At 48.2% G+C, this 18,217-nt stretch overlaps 1 protein-coding gene across 1 annotated transcript in view; it reads left to right on the top strand.

Annotated features, from left to right (window-relative positions):
* LOC106606307 (protein tweety homolog 2-like) overlaps positions 1-18,217 on the top strand; it is a 141,395-nt gene that overhangs the window by 21,965 nt on the left and 101,213 nt on the right. Inside the window, exon 3 of the mRNA XM_082972889.1 lies at positions 4,516-4,627. Within this exon, the coding sequence (XP_082829015.1) occupies positions 4,516-4,627 (112 nt within the window). The remainder of the gene's footprint in view (positions 1-4,515; positions 4,628-18,217) is intronic.

Below are 18,217 nucleotides of genomic sequence, written 5' to 3'. Positions count from 1 at the left end.
TCAGGGTTCTGGTGTAATGGATGGTAGAGATACAGGACCATCCTAGTCTCAGGGTTCTGGAGTAATGGACGGTAGAGATACAGGACCGTCCTAGTCTCAGGGTTCTGGAGTAATGGATGGTAGAGATACAGGACCGTCCTAGTTTCAGGGTTCTGGAGTAATGGATGGTAGAGATACAGGACCGTCCTCGTCTCAGGGTTCTGGAGTAATGGATGGTAGAGATACAGGACCGTCCTAGTCTCAGGGTTCTGGAGTAATGGATGGTAGAGATACGGGACCATCATAGTCTCAGGGTTCTGGAGTAATGGATGGTAGAGATACAGGACCATCCTAGTCTCAGGGTTCTGGAGTAATGGAAAGTAGAGATACAGGACCATCCTAGTCTCAGGGTTCTGGAGTAATGGATGGTAGAGATACAGGACCGTCCTAGTTTCAGGGTTCGGGAGTAATGGATGGTAGAGATACAGGACCGTCCTAGTCTCAGGGTTCTGGAGTAATGGATGGTGGAGATACAGAATTATCCTAGTCTCAGGGTAATGGACGGTAGAGATACAGGACCGTCCTAGTCTCAGGGTTCTGGAGTAATGGATGGTAGAGATACAGGACCGTCCTAGTCTCAGGGTACTGGAGTAATGGACGGTAGAGATACAGGACCGTCCTAGTCTCAGGGTTCTGGAGTAATGGATGGTAGAGATACAGAACTGTCCTAGTCTCAGGGTTCGGGAGTAATGGATGCTAGAGATACAGGACCGTCCTAGTCTCAGGGTTCTGGAGTAATGGATGGTAGAGATACAGGACCATCCTAGTCTCAGGGTTCTGGATGGTAGAGATACAGGACCATCCTAGTCTCAGGGTTCTGGAGTAATGGATGGTAGAGCTACAGGACCGTCCTAGTCTCAGGGTAATGGATGGGAGAGATACAGGACCGTCCTAGTCTCAGGGTTCTGGAGTAATGGATGGGAGAGATACAGGACCGTCCTAGTCTCAGGGTTCTGGAGTAATGGATGGTAGAGATACAGGACCGTCCTAGTCTCAGGGTTCTGGAGTAATAGATGGTAGAGATACAGGACCGTCCTAGTCTCAGGGTTCTGGAGTAATGGATGGTAGAGATACAGGACCGTCCTAGTCTCAGGGTTCTGGAGTAATGGATGGTAGAGATACAGGACCGTCCTAGTCTCAGGGTAATGGACGGTAGAGATACAGGACCGTCCTAGTCTCAGGGTTCTGGAGTAATGGATGGTAGAGATACAGGACCGTCCTAGTCTCAGGGTAATGGACGGTAGAGATACAGGACCGTCCTAGTCTCAGGGTTCGGGAGTAATGGATGCTAGAGATACAGGACCGTCCTAGTCTCAGGGTTCTGGAGTAATGGATGGTAGAGATACAGGACCATCCTAGTCTCAGGGTTCTGGATGGTAGAGATACAGGACCATCCTAGTCTCAGGGTTCTGGAGTAATGGATGGTAGAGATACAGGACCGTCCTAGTCTCAGGGTACTGGAGTAATGGACGGTAGAGATACAGGACCGTCCTAGTCTCAGGGTTCTGGAGTAATGGATGGTAGAGATACAGGACCATCCTAGTCTCAGGGTTCTGGAGTAATGGATGGTAGAGATACAGGACCGTCCTAGTCTCAGGGTTCTGGAGTAATGGATGGTAGAGATACAGGACCGTCCTAGTCTCAGGGTAATGGACGGTAGAGATACAGGACCGTCCTAGTCTCAGGGTTCTGGAGTAATGGATGGTAGAGATACAGGACCGTCCTAGTCTCAGGGTAATGGATGGTAGAGATACAGGACCGTCCTAGTCTTAGGGTTCTGGAGTAATGGATGGTAGAGATACAGAACTATCCTAGTCTCAGGGTAATGGATGGTAGAGATACAGGACCGTCCTAGTCTCAGGGTTCTGGAGTAATGGATGGTGGAGATACAGATACAGACTCTGGTATCAATCATGGTTATGATGCTTCAGACACAGGGTGCACAGTGGTACATTCTCACTCACACACACACAGACACATACACACTTACAGGATGTGTTTCCGTCATAACACCTCTCCCACTCCCCAACTCCCTCCCTCTGGCTCTCTGGTGGGGCGTGATAACAGTATGCTTGCTCTGTCCATCTGGCCGCCTGCATCTGTTTGAAGATGTCTTATATTCATTCTGTGGTGTGGACTATAATATAATGCTTTTATTGCAGCAGGTGGTGATACTCCACAAGTGGTTCATTGAACGTATTAAACCAGAAATGAAGGCATTTACATCAGAAGTGAACTGTTCTACCTAGTAACAATGATTTAAATGTGTTGAATCACAAATGTCTCTGCTCTGCTACTCTCCCTCTCTCTGTATTCCTGGGCCAGACTCTAGAACATTGGCAGTTAGTTAGTGACCAGACTCTAGAACATGTGCAGTTAGTTAGTGACCAAACTAGAACATTGGCAGCTAGTGAATGACTGAAGGATATGAAGGTCAATGTGTATACAGGGTGGGATGGGGGTTGGTGTGTAACAGTGTAGGTTCCGTCCCTCTCTTCGCCCCAACCCGGGCTCGAACCAGGGACCCTTGCACACATCAACAACTGACACCCCACGAAGCATCGTTACCCATCGCGCCACAAAAGCCGCGGCCCTTGCAACGCAAGGGGAAACCCTACTTCAAGTCTCAGAGCGAGTGACGTCACTGATTGAAACGCTATTAGCGCGCACCACCGCTAACTAACTAGCCATTTCACATCGGTTACAGGTGCACCATGACAGATATCCTGGTCTGCTCTGTCCAATACAGTGATTGATGACTTACATCCTCAGGGGCACAGAACCTCCCTAAAACCTGTCCCAGTGTGTCTAACCTGTGACCTCTAACAGAATGACCTCACTGGTACCAGATGTGATGGACGAGTATCATTACTAGTGGAGGACATGAGTACAGGTCTACTGGGAGGTAGCAGCATGGTAATGTCTAGGCAAACGGGTCCTGTTACAGCACAGCCTAAAGGAACGTTGAGAATGCATGGTGCCAGACAGGTTTCTGTCTGTGTCTAGTCCCATGGGGCTGTGCTGTTTGGGATTTGGGTTGATTTAACCCTTTGACACGTACGAACACACAAGTGTGATCATTCAACAGTGGTCTCTGCAGTGTTCACTCAAACCGGTGTGATTAGAACACTTGTTTAGTTTTTACAACTTGATTGGAGTCCATCTATGGTCAATTCAGTTGACTGGACATGATGATTAGGAAAGGCACACACCTGTCTGTATGAGGTCCCACAGTTGACACTGTATGTCAGAGCAAAAACCAAGCCATGGAATTATCCGTAGAGCTCCGAGACATGATTGTGTCGAGACACAGATCTGAGGAAGGGTACCAAAAAATGTGCATTTCTAAAAAAAGGTTTTCGCTTTGTTTTTAATGGGGTATTGTGATGTCATTATGGGGTGTTGTGATGTCATTATGGGGTATTGTGTGTAGATTGCGGGGGAAATGTATTTAATCTATTCTAGAATAAGGCTGTAATATAACAAAATGTGGAAAAGGGGAAGGGGTCTGAACTTTCCGAATGCACTGTCTATATGGTGCATCGGTACCGCTTCCCGTGCGGTAGCAGAGACAACCGTCTATGACTTGGGTGGCAGAGTCTTTAACTATTTCTGGGGCAGTTCCTCTGACACCCCCTGGTATAGAGGTCCTGGATGGGAGGGAGCTGGGCCCCAGTGACGTACTGGAGTCATTATCCATGTCAGAGCAGCCTGTCCATTCTGGGGTACAGGTCCTCTGACACCGCCTGGTATAGAGGTCCTGGATGGGAGGGAGCTGGGCCCCAGTGACGTACTGGAGTCATTATCCATGTCAGAGCAGCCTGTCCATTCTGGGGTACAGGTCCTCTGGGCATAATGGCCCAAGTTTTCTTATTACAGAACAGTCAGTTTCAGCAAGGTGGCTCGGTAACCATGCCAGTTGCAGCTCAGCTTGGCTTGTCTCAGTAGTGTGAAACAGGGTATCAGAGTGTCCTGTACTTGAGAGAGAGATGTTTCCTCTACAGAGAAAGAGGATGTATTTAACCAATGCGTCACAATGACACAATGACACATGATGCTAAGTGTGAAGTCTAGAGACGGGGTGAGGAGACAGATGAGCGGAAGGAAGGAAAGAAGGAGGAGATATTGGAGGAAAGAGAGAAGGAAAGGCGAGAGCTATAATCACCCTTCAGAGACCTCTCTTCTTCCTATAGATAGCTGCAGTGTAATAGGCTGCATATGGCAGACAGGCAGCATTGTGGGATACATCTCAGTTCAATAGCACTCTCTTTGTGCCTTTTGATTCCGCCGTTTTTATTGGTTTGATTGAGTTACAGATGAAGATGAAACAAAGTGCACCTCCCCTCAAATCTTTATGCAACTATTTTGTAAAAGCAATTTTGTTTGATACTTGATTTTGACCAAGATTTAGTTCAAATGTGAACATGAAGAAATTAAAAGGTTCTCTGTTTTTAATGTTTATTTCTTCTGTTGCAGCTCTGCTTTTGGAGTGGGTTTCTATGGTAACAGTCAGACCAATGACGGGGTGTACCAGCTGACCTACTCCCTCCACAATGCCAACCACACTCTGGGTGGCATCAACAGCTTGGTAAGATACCAGGACACAGCTCAGTAGAGCCCTGAACACTGGTACAGTTCACTATGGGCACAAATGTACCTGGAGGTCAGTGTGCGTAGCTTCCATTTTCACGCAAGTCTCCTATTAAAATGTTGTTATTCAATACAGCTAGTAGCTATTTGTCTTGAATAACCCCAGTCCTTCTAGCTACAATGTAGAGGTATGTTGTCATGGACTCTGTAAATATCACTGTAGAGGTATGTTGTTATCCAGTTCGGTAAATAACAACTACAAGCGTATTTTACACGCAACAAAGGGTTCCTTTGTTAATGGAGGGTTCATCATCTGTCCCAGTAAAATCACACACCCCGGGGGGCCTCTATCCCCTTATGATCCCCCAGTCCTGGTAGGGGGTGACTGGTTTGGGGACTGGTGGTGGAGCCTGGTCCCTTCTGGTGGTGACCTGCTTCTAGCCCGTGGGATGTGGCGGGGGGTGCAGTAACAGGGTGATGAATAGAGGAGTGGTGGAGGGGTGAGGTGTAGTAACAGGGTGATGAATAGAGGAGTGGTGGAGGGGTGAGGTGTAGTAACAGGGTGATGAATAGAGGAGTGGTGGAGGGGTGAGGTGTAGTAACAGGGTGATGAATAGAGGAGTGGTGGAGGGGTGAGGTGCAGTAACAGGGTGATGAATAGAGTGGTGGAGGGGTGAGGTGTAGCAACAGGGTGATGACTAGAGGAGTGGTAGAGGAGTGAGGTGCAGTAACAGGGTGATGAATAGAAGAGGGGTGAGGTGTAGTAACAGGGTGATGAATAGAGGAGTGGTAGAGGGGTGAAGTGCAGTAACAGAGGGTGAGGATAGGAGGGATGGGTATGGAGTTAGGAGAGCAGGGGAGGGAGTGGAGGGGAGGGTCTGAGAAGTCAGAAAAGGAATCCATCACGCCTAATGGGACTGGGGAAGGGTGGGGTGGGGATAGTGATGGAGGGTGAGTGGGAAGTAGTCAGAAGGTAGTAACAGTCTGTTAGTCAGAAGGTAGTAACAGTCTGGGGCAGTAGAGGGTCTGTTAGACAGAAGGTAGTAACAGTCTGGGGTAGTAGAGGGTCTGTTAGAGAGAAGGTAGTAACAGTCTGGGGTAGTAGAGGGTCTGTTAGACAGAAGGTAGTAACAGTCTGGGGTAGTAGAGGGTCTGTTAGACAGAAGGTAGTAACAGTCTGGGGTAGTAGAGGGTCTGTTAGACAGAAGGTAGTAACAGTCTGGGGTAGTAGAGGGTCTGTTAGACAGAAGGTAGTAACAGTCTGGGGTAGTAGAGGGTCTGTTAGAGAGAAGGTAGTAACAGTCTGGGGTAGTAGAGGGTCTGTTAGACAGAAGGTAGTAACAGTCTGGGGTAGTAGAGGGTCTGTTAGACAGAAGGTAGTAACAGTCTGGGGTAGTAGAGGGTCTGTTAGACAGAAGGTAGTAACAGTCTGGGGTAGTAGAGGGTCTGTTAGAAGGTAGTAACAGTCTGGGGTTGTAGAGGGTCTGTTAGACAGAAGGTAGTAACAGTCTGGGGCAGTAGAGGGTCTGTTAGACAGAAGGTAGTAACAGTCTGGGGCAGTAGAGGGTCTGTTAGACAGAAGGTAGTAACAATCTGGGGCAGTAGAGGGTCTGTTAAGACAGAAGGTAGTAACAGTCTGGGGTAGTAGAGGGTCTGTTAGACAGAAGGTAGTAACAGTCTGGGGTAGTAGAGGGTCTGTTAGAAGGTAGTAACAGTCTGGGGCAGTAGAGGGTCTGTTAGACAGAAGGTAGTAACAGTCTGGGGTAGTAGAGGGTCTGTTAGACAGAAGGTAGTAACAGTCTGGGGCAGTAGAGGGTCTGTTAGAAGGTAGTAACAGTCTGGGGTAGTAGAGGGTCTGTTAGACAGAAGGTAGTAACAGTCTGGGGCAGTAGAGGGTCTGTTAGACAGAAGGTAGTAACAGTCTGGGGTAGTAGAGGGTCTGTTAGTCAGAAGGTAGTAACAGTCTGGGGTAGTAGAGGGTCTGTTAGAAGGTAGTAACAGTCTGGGGTAGTAGAGGGTCTGTTAGTCAGAAGGTAGTAACAGTCTGGGGTAGTAGAGGGTCTGTTAGAAGGTAGTAACAGTCTGGGGTAGTAGAGGGTCTGTTAGAGAGAAGGTAGTAACAGTCTGGGGTAGTAGAGGGTCTGTTAGAAGGTAGTAACAGTCTGGGGTAGTAGAGGGTCTGTTAGACAGAAGGTAGTAACAGTCTGGGGTAGTAGAGGGTCTGTTAGAAGGTATTAACAGTCTGGGGCAGTAGAGGGTCTGTTAGACAGAAGGTAGTAACAGTCTGGGGTAGTAGAGGGTCTGTTAGAAGGTAGTAACAGTCTGGGGTAGTAGAGGGTCTGTTAGACAGAAGGTAGTAACAGTCTGGGGTAGTAGAGGGTCTGTTAGAAGGTAGTAACAGTCTGGGGCAGTAGAGGGTCTGTTAGACAGAAGGTAGTAATAGTCTGGGGTAGTAGAGGGTCTGTTAGAAGGTAGTAACAGTCTGGGGCAGTAGAGGGTCTGTTAGACAGAAGGTTGTAACAGTCTGGGGCAGTAGAGGGTCTGTTAGACAGAAGGTAGTAACAGTCTGGGGTAGTAGAGGGTCTGTTAGAAGGTAGTAACAGTCTGGGGCAGTAGAGGGTCTGTTAGACAGAAGGTTGTAACAGTCTGGGGTAATAGACGGTCTGTTAGACAGAAGGTTGTAACAGTCTGGGGTAGTAGAGGGTCTGTTAGACAGAAGGTAGTAACAGTCTGGGGTAGTAGAGGGTCTGTTAGAAGGTAGTAACAGTCTGGGGCAGTAGAGGGTCTGTTAGACAGAAGGTAGTAACAGTCTGGGGCAGTAGAGGGTCTGTTAGAGAGAAGGTAGTAACAGTCTGGGGTAGTAGAGGGTCTGTTAGACAGAAGGTAGTAACAGTCTGGGGTAGTAGAGGGTCTGTTAGAGAGAAGGTAGTAACAGTCTGGGGTAGTAGAGGGTCTGTTAGACAGAAGGTAGTAACAGTCTGGGGTAGTAGAGGGTCTGTTAGACAGAAGGTAGTAACAGTCTGGGGTAGTAGAGGGTCTGTTAGACAGAAGGTAGTAACAGTCTGGGGTAGTAGAGGGTCTGTTAGAAGGTAGTAACAGTCTGGGGTTGTAGAGGGTCTGTTAGACAGAAGGTAGTAACAGTCTGGGGCAGTAGAGGGTCTGTTAGACAGAAGGTAGTAACAGTCTGGGGCAGTAGAGGGTCTGTTAGAAGGTAGTAACAGTCTGGGGCAGTAGAGGGTCTGTTAGACAGAAGGTAGTAACAGTCTGGGGTAGTAGAGGGTCTGTTAGACAGAAGGTAGTAACAGTCTGGGGCAGTAGAGGGTCTGTTAGACAGAAGGTAGTAACAGTCTGGGGCAGTAGAGGGTCTGTTAGACAGAAGGTAGTAACAGTCTGGGGCAGTAGAGGGTCTGTTAGACAGAAGGTAGTAACAGTCTGGGGTAGTAGAGGGTCTGTTAGAAGGTAGTAACAGTCTGGGGTAGTAGAGGGTCTGTTAGACAGAAGGTAGTAACAGTCTGGGGCAGTAGAGGGTCTGTTAGACAGAAGGTAGTAACAGTCTGGGGTAGTAGAGGGTCTGTTAGTCAGAAGGTAGTAACAGTCTGGGGTAGTAGAGGGTCTGTTAGTCAGAAGGTAGTAACAGTCTGGGGTAGTAGAGGGTCTGTTAGAAGGTAGTAACAGTCTGGGGTAGTAGAGGGTCTGTTAGAAGGTAGTAACAGTCTGGGGTAGTAGAGGGTCTGTTAGTCAGAAGGTAGTAACAGTCTGGGGTAGTAGAGGGTCTGTTAGAGAGAAGGTAGTAACAGTCTGGGGTAGTAGAGGGTCTGTTAGACAGAAGGTAGTAACAGTCTGGGGCAGTAGAGGGTCTGTTAGACAGAAGGTAGTAACAGTCTGGGGCAGTAGAGGGTCTGTTAGACAGAAGGTAGTAACAGTCTGGGGTAGTAGAGGGTCTGTTAGACAGAAGGTAGTAACAGTCTGGGGTAGTAGAGGGTCTGTTAGAAGGTAGTAACAGTCTGGGGCAGTAGAGGGTCTGTTAGACAGAAGGTAGTAACAGTCTGGGGTAGTAGAGGGTCTGTTAGAAGGTAGTAACAGTCTGGGGTAGTAGAGGGTCTGTTAGACAGAAGGTAGTAACAGTCTGGGGTTGTAGAGGGTCTGTTAGAAGGTAGTAACAGTCTGGGATAGTAGAGGGTCTGTTAGACAGAAGGTAGTAATAGTCTGGGGTAGTAGAGGGTCTGTTAGAAGGTAGTAACAGTCTGGGGCAGTAGAGGGTCTGTTAGACAGAAGGTTGTAACAGTCTGGGGCAGTAGAGGGTCTGTTAGACAGAAGGTAGTAACAGTCTGGGGTAGTAGAGGGTCTGTTAGAAGGTAGTAACAGTCTGGGGCAGTAGAGGGTCTGTTAGACAGAAGGTTGTAACAGTCTGGGGTAATAGACGGTCTGTTAGACAGAAGGTTGTAACAGTCTGGGGTAGTAGAGGGTCTGTTAGACAGAAGGTAGTAACAGTCTGGGGTAGTAGAGGGTCTGTTAGAAGGTAGTAACAGTCTGGGGCAGTAGAGGGTCTGTTAGACAGAAGGTAGTAACAGTCTGGGGCAGTAGAGGGTCTGTTAAGACAGAAGGTAGTAACAGTCTGGGGTAGTAGAGGGTCTGTTAGACAGAAGGTAGTAACAGTCTGGGGTAGTAGAGGGTCTGTTAGACAGAAGGTAGTAACAGTCTGGGGCAGTAGAGGGTCTGTTAAGACAGAAGGTAGTAACAGTCTGGGGTAGTAGAGGGTCTGTTAGACAGAAGGTAGTAACAGTCTGGGGCAGTAGAGGGTCTGTTAGACAGAAGGTAGTAACAGTCTGGGGCAGTAGAGGGTCTGTTAGAAGGTAGTAACAGTCTGGGGCAGTAGAGGGTCTGTTAGACAGAAGGTAGTAACAGTCTGGGGTAGTAGAGGGTCTGTTAGACAGAAGGTAGTAACAGTCTGGGGCAGTAGAGGGTCTGTTAGACAGAAGGTAGTAACAGTCTGGGGCAGTAGAGGGTCTGTTAGACAGAAGGTAGTAACAGTCTGGGGCAGTAGAGGGTCTGTTAGACAGAAGGTAGTAACAGTCTGGGGTAGTAGAGGGTCTGTTAGAAGGTAGTAACAGTCTGGGGTAGTAGAGGGTCTGTTAGACAGAAGGTAGTAACAGTCTGGGGCAGTAGAGGGTCTGTTAGACAGAAGGTAGTAACAGTCTGGGGTAGTAGAGGGTCTGTTAGTCAGAAGGTAGTAACAGTCTGGGGTAGTAGAGGGTCTGTTAGTCAGAAGGTAGTAACAGTCTGGGGTAGTAGAGGGTCTGTTAGAAGGTAGTAACAGTCTGGGGTAGTAGAGGGTCTGTTAGAAGGTAGTAACAGTCTGGGGTAGTAGAGGGTCTGTTAGTCAGAAGGTAGTAACAGTCTGGGGTAGTAGAGGGTCTGTTAGAGAGAAGGTAGTAACAGTCTGGGGTAGTAGAGGGTCTGTTAGACAGAAGGTAGTAACAGTCTGGGGCAGTAGAGGGTCTGTTAGACAGAAGGTAGTAACAGTCTGGGGCAGTAGAGGGTCTGTTAGACAGAAGGTAGTAACAGTCTGGGGTAGTAGAGGGTCTGTTAGACAGAAGGTAGTAACAGTCTGGGGTAGTAGAGGGTCTGTTAGAAGGTAGTAACAGTCTGGGGCAGTAGAGGGTCTGTTAGACAGAAGGTAGTAACAGTCTGGGGTAGTAGAGGGTCTGTTAGAAGGTAGTAACAGTCTGGGGTAGTAGAGGGTCTGTTAGACAGAAGGTAGTAACAGTCTGGGGTTGTAGAGGGTCTGTTAGAAGGTAGTAACAGTCTGGGATAGTAGAGGGTCTGTTAGACAGAAGGTAGTAATAGTCTGGGGTAGTAGAGGGTCTGTTAGAAGGTAGTAACAGTCTGGGGCAGTAGAGGGTCTGTTAGACAGAAGGTTGTAACAGTCTGGGGCAGTAGAGGGTCTGTTAGACAGAAGGTAGTAACAGTCTGGGGTAGTAGAGGGTCTGTTAGAAGGTAGTAACAGTCTGGGGCAGTAGAGGGTCTGTTAGACAGAAGGTTGTAACAGTCTGGGGTAATAGACGGTCTGTTAGACAGAAGGTTGTAACAGTCTGGGGTAGTAGAGGGTCTGTTAGACAGAAGGTAGTAACAGTCTGGGGTAGTAGAGGGTCTGTTAGAAGGTAGTAACAGTCTGGGGCAGTAGAGGGTCTGTTAGACAGAAGGTAGTAACAGTCTGGGGCAGTAGAGGGTCTGTTAAGACAGAAGGTAGTAACAGTCTGGGGTAGTAGAGTGTCTGTTAGACAGAAGGTAGTAACAGTCTGGGGTAGTAGAGGGTCTGTTAGACAGAAGGTAGTAACAGTCTGGGGCAGTAGAGGGTCTGTTAAGACAGAAGGTAGTAACAGTCTGGGGTAGTAGAGGGTCTGTTAGACAGAAGGTAGTAACAGTCTGGGGTAGTAGAGGGTCTGTTAGACAGAAGGTAGTAACAGTCTGGGGCAGTAGAGGGTCTGTTAGACAGAAGGTAGTAACAGTCTGGGGCAGTAGAGGGTCTGTTAGACAGAAGGTAGTAACAGTCTGGGGTAGTAGAGGGTCTGTTAGACAGAAGGTAGTAACAGTCTGGGGCAGTAGAGGGTCTGTTAGAAGGTAGTAACAGTCTGGGGCAGTAGAGGGTCTGTTAGACAGAAGGTAGTAACAGTCTGGGGCAGTAGAGGGTCTGTTAGACAGAAGGTAGTAACAGTCTGGGGTAGTAGAGGGTCTGTTAGAAGGTAGTAACAGTCTGGGGTAGTAGAGGGTCTGTTAGACAGAAGGTAGTAACAGTCTGGGGCAGTAGAGGGTCTGTTAGACAGAAGGTAGTAACAGTCTGGGGTAGTAGAGGGTCTGTTAGTCAGAAGGTAGTAACAGTCTGGGGTAGTAGAGGGTCTGTTAGAAGGTAGTAACAGTCTGGGGTAGTAGAGGGTCTGTTAGTCAGAAGGTAGTAACAGTCTGGGGTAGTAGAGGGTCTGTTAGAAGGTAGTAACAGTCTGGGGTAGTAGAGGGTCTGTTAGTCAGAAGGTAGTAACAGTCTGGGGTAGTAGAGGGTCTGTTAGAGAGAAGGTAGTAACAGTCTGGGGTAGTAGAGGGTCTGTTAGACAGAAGGTAGTAACAGTCTGGGGCAGTAGAGGGTCTGTTAGACAGAAGGTAGTAACAGTCTGGGGCAGTAGAGGGTCTGTTAGAAGGTAGTAACAGTCTGGGGTAGTAGAGGGTCTGTTAGACAGAAGGTAGTAACAGTCTGGGGTAGTAGAGGGTCTGTTAGAAGGTAGTAACAGTCTGGGGCAGTAGAGGGTCTGTTAGACAGAAGGTAGTAACAGTCTGGGGTAGTAGAGGGTCTGTTAGAAGGTAGTAACAGTCTGGGGTAGTAGAGGGTCTGTTAGACAGAAGGTAGTAACAGTCTGGGGTTGTAGAGGGTCTGTTAGAAGGTAGTAACAGTCTGGGATAGTAGAGGGTCTGTTAGACAGAAGGTAGTAATAGTCTGGGGTAGTAGAGGGTCTGTTAGAAGGTAGTAACAGTCTGGGGCAGTAGAGGGTCTGTTAGACAGAAGGTTGTAACAGTCTGGGGCAGTAGAGGGTCTGTTAGACAGAAGGTAGTAACAGTCTGGGGTAGTAGAGGGTCTGTTAGAAGGTAGTAACAGTCTGGGGCAGTAGAGGGTCTGTTAGACAGAAGGTTGTAACAGTCTGGGGTAATAGACGGTCTGTTAGACAGAAGGTTGTAACAGTCTGGGGTAGTAGAGGGTCTGTTAGACAGAAGGTAGTAACAGTCTGGGGTAGTAGAGGGTCTGTTAGAAGGTAGTAACAGTCTGGGGCAGTAGAGGGTCTGTTAGACAGAAGGTAGTAACAGTCTGGGGCAGTAGAGGGTCTGTTAAGACAGAAGGTAGTAACAGTCTGGGGTAGTAGAGGGTCTGTTAGACAGAAGGTAGTAACAGTCTGGGGTAGTAGAGGGTCTGTTAGACAGAAGGTAGTAACAGTCTGGGGCAGTAGAGGGTCTGTTAAGACAGAAGGTAGTAACAGTCTGGGGTAGTAGAGGGTCTGTTAGACAGAAGGTAGTAACAGTCTGGGGTAGTAGAGGGTCTGTTAGACAGAAGGTAGTAACAGTCTGGGGCAGTAGAGGGTCTGTTAGTTAGAAGGTAGTAACAGTCTGGGGTAGTAGAGGGTCTGTTAGACAGAAGGTAGTAACAGTCTGGGGTAGTAGAGGGTCTGTTAGAAGGTAGTAACAGTCTGGGGTAGTAGAGGGTCTGTTAGACAGAAGGTAGTAACAGTCTGGGGCAGTAGAGGGTCTGTTAGACAGAAGGTAGTAACAGTCTGGGGCAGTAGAGGGTCTGTTAGACAGAAGGTAGTAACAGTCTGGGGTAGTAGAGGGTCTGTTAGAAGGTAGTAACAGTCTGGGGTAGTAGAGGGTCTGTTAGACAGAAGGTAGTAACAGTCTGGGGTAGTAGAGGGTCTGTTAGAAGGTAGTAACAGTCTGGGGCAGTAGAGGGTCTGTTAGACAGAAGGTAGTAACAGTCTGGGGTAGTAGAGGGTCTGTTAGAAGGTAGTAACAGTCTGGGGTAGTAGAGGGTCTGTTAGACAGAAGGTAGTAACAGTCTGGGGTTGTAGAGGGTCTGTTAGAAGGTAGTAACAGTCTGGGATAGTAGAGGGTCTGTTAGACAGAAGGTAGTAATAGTCTGGGGTAGTAGAGGGTCTGTTAGAAGGTAGTAACAGTCTGGGGCAGTAGAGGGTCTGTTAGACAGAAGGTTGTAACAGTCTGGGGCAGTAGAGGGTCTGTTAGACAGAAGGTAGTAACAGTCTGGGGTAGTAGAGGGTCTGTTAGAAGGTAGTAACAGTCTGGGGCAGTAGAGGGTCTGTTAGACAGAAGGTTGTAACAGTCTGGGGTAATAGACGGTCTGTTAGACAGAAGGTTGTAACAGTCTGGGGTAGTAGAGGGTCTGTTAGACAGAAGGTAGTAACAGTCTGGGGTAGTAGAGGGTCTGTTAGAAGGTAGTAACAGTCTGGGGCAGTAGAGGGTCTGTTAGACAGAAGGTAGTAACAGTCTGGGGCAGTAGAGGGTCTGTTAAGACAGAAGGTAGTAACAGTCTGGGGTAGTAGAGGGTCTGTTAGACAGAAGGTAGTAACAGTCTGGGGTAGTAGAGGGTCTGTTAGACAGAAGGTAGTAACAGTCTGGGGCAGTAGAGGGTCTGTTAAGACAGAAGGTAGTAACAGTCTGGGGTAGTAGAGGGTCTGTTAGACAGAAGGTAGTAACAGTCTGGGGTAGTAGAGGGTCTGTTAGACAGAAGGTAGTAACAGTCTGGGGCAGTAGAGGGTCTGTTAGACAGAAGGTAGTAACAGTCTGGGGCAGTAGAGGGTCTGTTAGACAGAAGGTAGTAACAGTCTGGGGTAGTAGAGGGTCTGTTAGACAGAAGGTAGTAACAGTCTGGGGCAGTAGAGGGTCTGTTAGAAGGTAGTAACAGTCTGGGGCAGTAGAGGGTCTGTTAGACAGAAGGTAGTAACAGTCTGGGGCAGTAGAGGGTCTGTTAGACAGAAGGTAGTAACAGTCTGGGGTAGTAGAGGGTCTGTTAGAAGGTAGTAACAGTCTGGGGTAGTAGAGGGTCTGTTAGACAGAAGGTAGTAACAGTCTGGGGCAGTAGAGGGTCTGTTAGACAGAAGGTAGTAACAGTCTGGGGTAGTAGAGGGTCTGTTAGTCAGAAGGTAGTAACAGTCTGGGGTAGTAGAGGGTCTGTTAGAAGGTAGTAACAGTCTGGGGTAGTAGAGGGTCTGTTAGTCAGAAGGTAGTAACAGTCTGGGGTAGTAGAGGGTCTGTTAGAAGGTAGTAACAGTCTGGGGTAGTAGAGGGTCTGTTAGTCAGAAGGTAGTAACAGTCTGGGGTAGTAGAGGGTCTGTTAGAGAGAAGGTAGTAACAGTCTGGGGTAGTAGAGGGTCTGTTAGACAGAAGGTAGTAACAGTCTGGGGCAGTAGAGGGTCTGTTAGACAGAAGGTAGTAACAGTCTGGGGCAGTAGAGGGTCTGTTAGAAGGTAGTAACAGTCTGGGGTAGTAGAGGGTCTGTTAGACAGAAGGTAGTAACAGTCTGGGGTAGTAGAGGGTCTGTTAGAAGGTAGTAACAGTCTGGGGCAGTAGAGGGTCTGTTAGACAGAAGGTAGTAACAGTCTGGGGTAGTAGAGGGTCTGTTAGAAGGTAGTAACAGTCTGGGGTAGTAGAGGGTCTGTTAGACAGAAGGTAGTAACAGTCTGGGGTTGTAGAGGGTCTGTTAGAAGGTAGTAACAGTCTGGGATAGTAGAGGGTCTGTTAGACAGAAGGTAGTAATAGTCTGGGGTAGTGGAGGGTCTGTTAGAAGGTAGTAACAGTCTGGGGCAGTAGAGGGTCTGTTAGACAGAAGGTTGTAACAGTCTGGGGCAGTAGAGGGTCTGTTAGACAGAAGGTAGTAACAGTCTGGGGTAGTAGAGGGTCTGTTAGAAGGTAGTAACAGTCTGGGGCAGTAGAGGGTCTGTTAGACAGAAGGTTGTAACAGTCTGGGGTAATAGACGGTCTGTTAGACAGAAGGTTGTAACAGTCTGGGGTAGTAGAGGGTCTGTTAGACAGAAGGTAGTAACAGTCTGGGGTAGTAGAGGGTCTGTTAGAAGGTAGTAACAGTCTGGGGCAGTAGAGGGTCTGTTAGACAGAAGGTAGTAACAGTCTGGGGCAGTAGAGGGTCTGTTAAGACAGAAGGTAGTAACAGTCTGGGGTAGTAGAGGGTCTGTTAGACAGAAGGTAGTAACAGTCTGGGGTAGTAGAGGGTCTGTTAGACAGAAGGTAGTAACAGTCTGGGGCAGTAGAGGGTCTGTTAAGACAGAAGGTAGTAACAGTCTGGGGTAGTAGAGGGTCTGTTAGACAGAAGGTAGTAACAGTCTGGGGTAGTAGAGGGTCTGTTAGACAGAAGGTAGTAACAGTCTGGGGCAGTAGAGGGTCTGTTAGTTAGAAGGTAGTAACAGTCTGGGGTAGTAGAGGGTCTGTTAGACAGAAGGTAGTAACAGTCTGGGGTAGTAGAGGGTCTGTTAGAAGGTAGTAACAGTCTGGGGTAGTAGAGGGTCTGTTAGACAGAAGGTAGTAACAGTCTGGGGCAGTAGAGGGTCTGTTAGACAGAAGGTAGTAACAGTCTGGGGCAGTAGAGGGTCTGTTAGACAGAAGGTAGTAACAGTCTGGGGTAGTAGAGGGTCTGTTAGAAGGTAGTAACAGTCTGGGGTAGTAGAGGGTCTGTTAGACAGAAGGTAGTAACAGTCTGGGGTAGTAGAGGGTCTGTTAGAAGGTAGTAACAGTCTGGGGCAGTAGAGGGTCTGTTAGACAGAAGGTAGTAACAGTCTGGGGTAGTAGAGAGTCTGTTAGAAGGTAGTAACAGTCTGGGGTAGTAGAGGGTCTGTTAGACAGAAGGTAGTAACAGTCTGGGGTTGTAGAGGGTCTGTTAGAAGGTAGTAACAGTCTGGGATAGTAGAGGGTCTGTTAGACAGAAGGTAGTAATAGTCTGGGGTAGTAGAGGGTCTGTTAGAAGGTAGTAACAGTCTGGGGCAGTAGAGGGTCTGTTAGACAGAAGGTTGTAACAGTCTGGGGCAGTAGAGGGTCTGTTAGACAGAAGGTAGTAACAGTCTGGGGTAGTAGAGGGTCTGTTAGAAGGTAGTAACAGTCTGGGGCAGTAGAGGGTCTGTTAGACAGAAGGTTGTAACAGTCTGGGGTAATAGACGGTCTGTTAGACAGAAGGTTGTAACAGTCTGGGGTAGTAGAGGGTCTGTTAGACAGAAGGTAGTAACAGTCTGGGGTAGTAGAGGGTCTGTTAGAAGGTAGTAACAGTCTGGGGCAGTAGAGGGTCTGTTAGACAGAAGGTAGTAACAGTCTGGGGCAGTAGAGGGTCTGTTAAGACAGAAGGTAGTAACAGTCTGGGGTAGTAGAGGGTCTGTTAGACAGAAGGTAGTAACAGTCTGGGGTAGTAGAGGGTCTGTTAGACAGAAGGTAGTAACAGTCTGGGGCAGTAGAGGGTCTGTTAAGACAGAAGGTAGTAACAGTCTGGGGTAGTAGAGGGTCTGTTAGACAGAAGGTAGTAACAGTCTGGGGTAGTAGAGGGTCTGTTAGACAGAAGGTAGTAACAGTCTGGGGCAGTAGAGGGTCTGTTAGTTAGAAGGTAGTAACAGTCTGGGGTAGTAGAGGGTCTGTTAGACAGAAGGTAGTAACAGTCTGGGGTAGTAGAGGGTCTGTTAGAAGGTAGTAACAGTCTGGGGTAGTAGAGGGTCTGTTAGACAGAAGGTAGTAACAGTCTGGGGCAGTAGAGGGTCTGTTAGACAGAAGGTAGTAACAGTCTGGGGCAGTAGAGGGTCTGTTAGACAGAAGGTAGTAACAGTCTGGGGTAGTAGAGGGTCTGTTAGAAGGTAGTAACAGTCTGGGGTAGTAGAGGGTCTGTTAGACAGAAGGTAGTAACAGTCTGGGGCAGTAGAGGGTCTGTTAGACAGAAGGTAGTAACAGTCTGGGGTAGTAGAGGGTCTGTTAGTCAGAAGGTAGTAACAGTCTGGGGTAGTAGAGGGTCTGTTAGAAGGTAGTAACAGTCTGGGGTAGTAGAGGGTCTGTTAGTCAGAAGGTAGTAACAGTCTGGGGTAGTAGAGGGTCTGTTAGAAGGTAGTAACAGTCTGGGGTAGTAGAGGGTCTGTTAGTCAGAAGGTAGTAACAGTCTGGGGTAGTAGAGGGTCTGTTAGAGAGAAGGTAGTAACAGTCTGGGGTAGTAGAGGGTCTGTTAGACAGAAGGTAGTAACAGTCTGGGGCAGTAGAGGGTCTGTTAGACAGAAGGTAGTAACAGTCTGGGGCAGTAGAGGGTCTGTTAGAAGGTAGTAACAGTCTGGGGTAGTAGAGGGTCTGTTAGACAGAAGGTAGTAACAGTCTGGGGTAGTAGAGGGTCTGTTAGAAGGTAGTAACAGTCTGGGGCAGTAGAGGGTCTGTTAGACAGAAGGTAGTAACAGTCTGGGGTAGTAGAGGGTCTGTTAGAAGGTAGTAACAGTCTGGGGTAGTAGAGGGTCTGTTAGACAGAAGGTAGTAACAGTCTGGGGTTGTAGAGGGTCTGTTAGAAGGTAGTAACAGTCTGGGATAGTAGAGGGTCTGTTAGACAGAAGGTAGTAATAGTCTGGGGTAGTAGAGGGTCTGTTAGAAGGTAGTAACAGTCTGGGGCAGTAGAGGGTCTGTTAGACAGAAGGTTGTAACAGTCTGGGGCAGTAGAGGGTCTGTTAGACAGAAGGTAGTAACAGTCTGGGGTAGTAGAGGGTCTGTTAGAAGGTAGTAACAGTCTGGGGCAGTAGAGGGTCTGTTAGACAGAAGGTTGTAACAGTCTGGGGTAATAGACGGTCTGTTAGACAGAAGGTTGTAACAGTCTGGGGTAGTAGAGGGTCTGTTAGACAGAAGGTAGTAACAGTCTGGGGTAGTAGAGGGTCTGTTAGAAGGTAGTAACAGTCTGGGGCAGTAGAGGGTCTGTTAGACAGAAGGTAGTAACAGTCTGGGGCAGTAGAGGGTCTGTTAAGACAGAAGGTAGTAACAGTCTGGGGTAGTAGAGGGTCTGTTAGACAGAAGGTAGTAACAG

This window comes from Salmo salar, chromosome 03, assembly GCF_965601325.2.
Source record: "Salmo salar chromosome 03, fSalSal1, whole genome shotgun sequence".
Lineage (NCBI taxonomy): Eukaryota > Metazoa > Chordata > Actinopteri > Salmoniformes > Salmonidae > Salmo > Salmo salar.
The sequence above is the reverse complement of the archived record's forward strand: the minus strand, read 5'-3'. Positions and strand labels throughout refer to the sequence as shown.